This window comes from Poecilia latipinna, unplaced genomic scaffold, assembly GCF_001443285.1.
Source record: "Poecilia latipinna isolate Pla-1442-1.1 unplaced genomic scaffold, P_latipinna-1.0 Scaffold2269, whole genome shotgun sequence".
In the NCBI taxonomy this organism is placed as follows: Eukaryota; Metazoa; Chordata; class Actinopteri; order Cyprinodontiformes; family Poeciliidae; genus Poecilia; species Poecilia latipinna.
Window position 1 is genome coordinate 96,113 of NW_015114885.1, and position 6,585 is coordinate 102,697.

The 6,585-nt window shown below is 40.6% G+C and overlaps 1 protein-coding gene across 3 annotated transcripts in view; it reads left to right on the forward strand.

The window, feature by feature from the left end:
- Positions 1 to 4,443, forward strand: part of LOC106937068 (glutamate receptor ionotropic, kainate 2-like) — a 35,282-nt gene extending 30,839 nt beyond the window's left edge. For 2 of the 3 annotated variants that reach the window (XM_015018386.1, XM_015018388.1), the window contains exons 3-4: positions 293 to 556; positions 4,232 to 4,443. In XM_015018386.1, the coding sequence (XP_014873872.1) occupies positions 293 to 556; positions 4,232 to 4,428 (461 nt within the window). In that variant the 3' untranslated portion in view covers positions 4,429 to 4,443. The remainder of the gene's footprint in view (positions 1 to 292; positions 557 to 4,231) is intronic. The other variant, XM_015018387.1, reaches the window with a different exon arrangement.
- The last annotated feature ends 2,142 nt before the right edge of the window (positions 4,444 to 6,585 follow it).

The following is a 6,585-nucleotide window of genomic DNA, read 5'->3' on the forward strand; positions in this document are numbered from 1 at the left end:
AAGAAACTTAGAAGTATGATCTAATAAAAGCAAAAATATATATCTACGTTGAAATTAAAAAAAAATATTTGTCTTCATCAACATGTACGTACATGTATCTATTTTATTATATGGCATATAATGTATAGCTTCTAATTCGTTTTATGAATCCAAGATACACTTCTCCTCGTGTGACAACATCTTTGTGCAAAAATTAGTACTGAAGTTAATCTAGTGAAACATGATTCAATTTAGATTCCCACTAGAAAAAGAAAACTGACCTAATGTACACTTCTGCTTTCTTCCATGCCAGCATGTGACCAGCTTTCTCTTGGAGTGGCAGCCATTTTTGGCCCCTCGCACAGCTCCTCTGCCAACGCAGTCCAGTCCATCTGCAACGCTTTGGGAGTGCCCCACATCCAGACCAAATGGAAGCATCAAGTGTCTGACAACAGAGACTCGTACTATGTCAGCCTGTATCCTGACTTCTCCTCCCTCAGCAGAGCCATCCTCGACCTGGTGCACTTCTTCAAGTGGAGAACTGTCACCGTGGTCTATGACGACAGCACAGGTACAGGTACAGTCGGTGTCTGTCCTTATTCTCTGCATTCACACCGTAAAATGTCTCGGAATAAAGATAAAAAAAAAAAAAAAACAGGGAGCGGATGAACTGCAAAGTGCCACACTGCTCCCGAGAGTTCAGAGGACGCTTTGTAACCTGTCAAGTTAATTCAGAAATCAATAGCTTACTGTTCTGTCTTATTCCTCCAGGTGCTGCCAATGTCAGTCTTCCGAGAGACTGAACAGTAGGACAGAAATAAAACTCAGAAAAAAAAAATTACCCAGAATGACCCTGTGTCTCTTCAGCTTAATGCAATGCAAAACTGTAGTATGTGGGGGCTGACAACAGCCATTAATAACACACAGAGACACTTGATCTCCGAGGGTGGCTATCAAATGTGTCTGCGAGCTATTCTGTCTGTGCTGTAACTTTGTGGAGTGCCTCATAATATGCATTTTAAAAGGCGAGTCATATTTTAGCTTGAGTACAGTGATACTTTTATGAGGTGCAGTGTAGTCGCTCCGGAGAAGATGACAATATTCAAATGCTTATCCTCAATTTATGAGCTATTTGGCGTGATGTGGCTGACAACTAAATCTAAGTAATTTACAAAGAGACGCAAGGAGAATCGCACTCTAGACTTTAGACAGATTGTCTAATGAATTCATTCCCTGCTTCGCTCGATTGGATCGTGCCCTGCAATTGTCATTTGTAATTGTGCCGCTAAATATATAAAACATTGATTTGTTGCTTTTGTCCACATGCGGTGCTTTTCGTAACAATTCGTACCCCTTAAGACTTCTTGTCGTGTTAAGTTTTTTTTTATTTTTTTTTTTTATAAAATAATAAAGAATAAAAAGAAGTGGTGCAGTGCACATGTGCTTCACTCACTTTCAGTTTGATTTCCTTAAACGAATTTTTGAACAAGACATTTTCTCCAGAGGTCACCTAATTAGACAAAATGGTTTCCGTGTACGAACAAGTGGCATCTTTAAAACCAAGAAGCACAGCAGACAGGCTAGACTAATAGTTTGGAGTGAAGTTTACTGCTCAATTCATCATCTGAATATTGGGAGTATGGCACAACTTCAAACAACCCTCAACATTACTACCAACTCACGTTGACAGGGCTTTGCAAGGAAAGCATTAATTTAAAAAGCAGCCAAAAGGCCTTTCGTAAACATGGTGGAGCTGAAGAGATCCTCAGCTCAGATGGAAGAATCTCTTGACGGTACAACATTTACTCTTCCACGAAAATGCTACCCGTAATGGAAGAGAACCACAAAGAAAGCCACTGGTGCAACCAAACCATAAGACATCTTGTCTGTAGTTTGAGACAAGTCACAAGCGGACATACGAGATCAAAAATGAACAAACTAAATGATGTGCAAAACGGAGTGTTTGGAGTAAAACTAAAACCATTTAAAGTGGTACAAACTGATTGTTGAAGAAACATTTTTAAAATACAGACTGGGGCCAGAGGTTCACTGTCCAACCGAATAGGAACTCAAAACGTATCACCAGAGATGCAAAGTGATACTTTCGACTCGGTCGTTTTCGTGTGCAAGAATAGTCCTGTTAAGTACAGACCTAAATCCAATTAAGAATCCGTGAGGAGATTCGAAAACTGATGTTCACAGACACCCCTTTGTGCAGTCTGACCGAGCTTGAGCTACTTTGCAAAGTAGAATGAGCAAAGCTGTCAATCTGCAGATGTGAAAAGCTGGTAGGAACGTACCTCAGAGGACTTGCAGTTGTAATTGCAGTGAAAGGTGTTTCTACAGGAGAGAGGAGGGCCGAGTGCAAATGCACTCCAGATTCTCCGGGCTTTTATTCGTACAGATTTCTGAAAGCCATGTATTTCTTTGCTTCCACGTCTAAATTGTGAGCTACTTTATGTTGGTCTGTCTCGTACGGTCTCTATAAAAAAATTATTTGGAGTTTGTTGGTGTGACATGACAAAATGTGAAAAGCATCAGGAAAGAGACAATCCTGGCGCATTCTAGCACCATTACAACCTCGGCTTGTGTCTCGAAAGCCCAACTGCCGCATTATTTTGACTCATCTTCATCACTGTTCGTCACTCCACTCCTCGGCGCTTGGCGCTTTTCCCATCCTAAATCCCTTTAAAATTGCCCCCCCCCTCCCCAGAGATTCCAACAGATAACCTCTCGCTTTCCCCTCTCTGTCAGTCGAAGGTATCTTGGGCCTCCTGTCTGGATATGTTTTTGTTTTTTTTTTTCTTCTTTTTTTCTGCTGTACGACACCTGACTTTCTGAAGAGTGTGACAGCTGCGTAGCCGTGTTCCGTAGCCCCGCTCCGCTTCCCGCCCGGTCCCAGTCTCAGGCTGTAATCACACAGCTTCATGCTCCAGGGCCCTGCACTGCTGATTGGAGTCTATCTGACGGCTGGCAGGAAAAACTATCGGAGGGGATAAAATATTCACACACGGCCGTTAGAAGATCCAGGGGGAAAGTCTGAAGGCATTAGCCAGAGCTCACAAACATCCACACTGACAATGTTTCCCAAACGCTGAGCTCCCTTGACAGATTTTTTTTTTCCTTGCTTAACACCTCCCAAAGTGTCATCACGAACAAAAACAGGGAGAAGCAGACATGCCCCAGAGTGGGGATCTGCAGGGATTACCTGGGGACAACTCTCGGAGGTTTAGAATCCCTTCCTACTGTAGTTCCTTTCACGACTAGACTTGCGTGGATCTGTTTCACACCAATTTTTCTGCGGAGCCTCGGGGAGACCGAGCCGTACGCACAGTGAGGCCATTAAACTGCGCACACAGCACTTTGCCTAAAAAAAAAAAAAAAAATGGCTGAGCTAACTTAAAGAGGTTCCACAGGAAGAAAACGAAAAAAAGAAAAAAATCCTATCTCTCTCCAGTTCCCTCTCAAACTACCCTTTCTGCTCCATCCATTTTTATACCCATGACAAGTAATCATCTCTCCTATCAATCCAGCCCCTTTCATCCCTGGACTCTGAAGTTCTTTACTGAGGGAGAAACTCATTGTAATCTCATCACAGAGTCTCCTGGAGAGCCGTCTACCTGAGTGTGCGGTCGAGAAATGAAAGGTGAAGATTGTAGCTGAATATGTGACGGCGGCGTCAGGCTCCCCCACAGGGGGGCGCGGGGGGGGAAGTACAAGCTGGGCAAACAGTCTCTCTCTCTCGTCAGAACACATCTGAAGTGTGTGTGAAAAGACAGAAGAGGCAGAATTGACCGCGGCTTTCCATCAGGATAAAATTGAACCCATTCGGCGCTTTTGTGTGGTGTCGTGGAACACAAGGAGCAAATCAACATTTTGCAGGCTGCTGTCAGATTGGGAGTTAATGTAGGAGGGTGCAGATCGAGATTTTTTTTATTTTTTTTTTTCATGTTTTTGCGCTTTTGGTTTAAAAGCAATGTGGTGGCGTGGTGTAGCATTCTCTTGATAGGTCTGTAGCAGTCTGTTTGCTTGCCAAGCATGTGTAGGAGGATCAATAGAGTGTGGATTAGAAAGGCATGCATATGAGCCTTTTTCTGCTGAGAAACTCCGATTCCATTTTTTTTTTTTTTTTTTTTTTTTTGGCAACCCTTAGAATCAGAGATGCTTCAAAATGGCGACAGATCAAACACGGTATTTTGCTCCATCTTTAAAACTCTTCTTTCATGCTATGTGCTGTCCTCTTTGTCCGCAGGTCTCATTCGACTGCAGGAGCTGATCAAGGCTCCGTCGCGATACAACATTCGTTTGAAGATCCGGCAGCTGCCCACAGAGACCAAGGACGCCAAGCCACTTTTGAAGGAGATGAAGAAGGCAAAGGAGTTTCATGTCATCTTTGATTGTGGACACGAGATGGCTGCCTGGATTCTGAAACAGGTGGCGTCACCTTAATAAGCTGAGATGCCTTCATGGGCCTGTAGCAGAAACAAAGAGACAGACTTCTCTCTCTNTTTTTTAACTAAAATGTCCATTACAAGAAAACTTCCCCCCTTTATTTTTTTGTGGTCTTTAAAAAAAAAAAAAAAAAAAAAAAAAAAACTCTCTATATTTCAGTCTCATTTTCTCACCATGTCACGGCACCAGTAAACAAGCCTTAGAGTTTTTCGGTTTATATTTTGTCAATCCTTTTCTCTGCCCTCTGAGAAGAGGAGAGCTGTGGATGGACTCCCGAACTCCCCTCTCTTTCCCAAGAGAATTTTTGCAGAGCTGCTCTCACTACCCTCACTGCCCTCTTTCATCTTTTAACTCTCAAACATTCCCTTTTAAGTCTGAATTCCATAAGCTTTCTTAAGATTTTTGGTTTACTTTCAAAGGTGTGGGATGTTGAAATATAGTTGTTTTTTTTTATCCTGTTTATTTTTCGTACGTGGACATATCTCTGTAAATTCGAAAATGCCTTCCAGTGGGGCTTGTTTGTCAGATTAAAATAATTTTTAAAAATGACTTTACATTAAGCCCACATTTCTATATGAAAATTGTTTTGTTTTATTCGATTTGGTGTAATATTAAAAGTAAATGACGTGCTTCCATCAGCTTCAAGTGGAAAATCATCACAGTTAACAGAAGTAAAGATGTGAAAACATTTGGGTGTGTAGGTAGTTTACATATGTTTTTTTTTTTTTTTTTTTTTTGCTATATTTATGTAAGGAATTTTTCAATAACTGTCACTTTTTTTTGGGATTCACATCCATCCTAGAGATAGATGTAAGGAGATACTTTGCCATCGTTCTCCATAACCTAATTCAATTCTAAATTTATATGTACCCTCCTCTCTTACTGTTTAGACATTAGATGATGAATAAAAATGTAATCTCACTCAAGCCTTGCGCATCTTGGCTGTGATGGCAGTCAACCCACATGTTTTTTTTTTTTTTTGTTTTGTTTTCTTTTTTACATGTGGTGTTTGTTTAATGAATCCTCCTAAATCAGTTTTGACATAATCACAAAATGTGGCACATTTTTTGTGAGTCGGCTCCAAACGCTGCTTTCGTTTGTTTGGGATTGTAAATCACGGAGATGGAACATCTGGAGCTTTAATCATCTCTGTTCAGCCCAGAATAATTGACAAGTCTGAAGGGAGCTGTTAGAGGCAGACAGCACCTTACTTTGTGGAAGCGGTTATTTGTCTGATGCTGAAATGCTGCTGTTTCATACAGTCTTTGTTTTTTTATGGGCATTTTATAAGGATTTTAGACATTGGTGTCCTGATTGTATCTTCATTTGTGATTTGACTGGCCTTCTTTATTGTCGTCTCCTCACTCCTCATGAATTGTTCCATTGCTTTTTTCTCTCTCGCTCATCCTTCTATTTTCTATTGGCTAGGTTCATTTGCTTGCATTTTATTTGAAAATTGTTCAAATTAAAGGAAGAAAAAGTAAGAGCCAACCTCTCGGTCTGCACGAAAGAATTTAGGAAGGGCATCCAACCCTGATCTCACCTCCCAGTGCAGATAATTGCCTATAATTACACTGACTGCTCCCACAGAATGCAAATCCCCTGATATCTAAGCATCTTATCCTCACTGTAAATCTGTTTAATGCACAGATACACCCAAATTGAATGTGGATATCAACATTATGGATTTAGGAGGGGGAAAAAAATGAATGCACCGTTTGATCTGTAATTGCCTGAATTAAATTGATCATGTTGTTGTTTGAGGCCTCCTGCTCTTTTCTACAGACTCATTATTTTGCTCTTTTTTTTCTTTTCTTTTTTTTTTTTTTTTTGCTTTTTGCTTTTAGGGGGAATTTTTGAATCCATTGAGAGTGGCCCCTCCGGAGCAGAGGAATTAGCCTTCAAATTTGCCTTGAACACAATCAACAGGAACCGCACATTGCTCCCGAACACCACACTGACCTATGACATCCAGAGAATAAATATCTTTGATAGCTTTGAGGCCTCCCGAAAAGGTGAGTAAAAAAATGTGCAAAACTTAAATTTAACTCTTAAGTTAACACAAATTTTTCCTTTTTTTTTTTTTTTTTTTTTTTTTTTAAAATTACTGTGCCCCCCTTTTTTTTTTTTTTTTGCATTTTATTTTTTGGTATT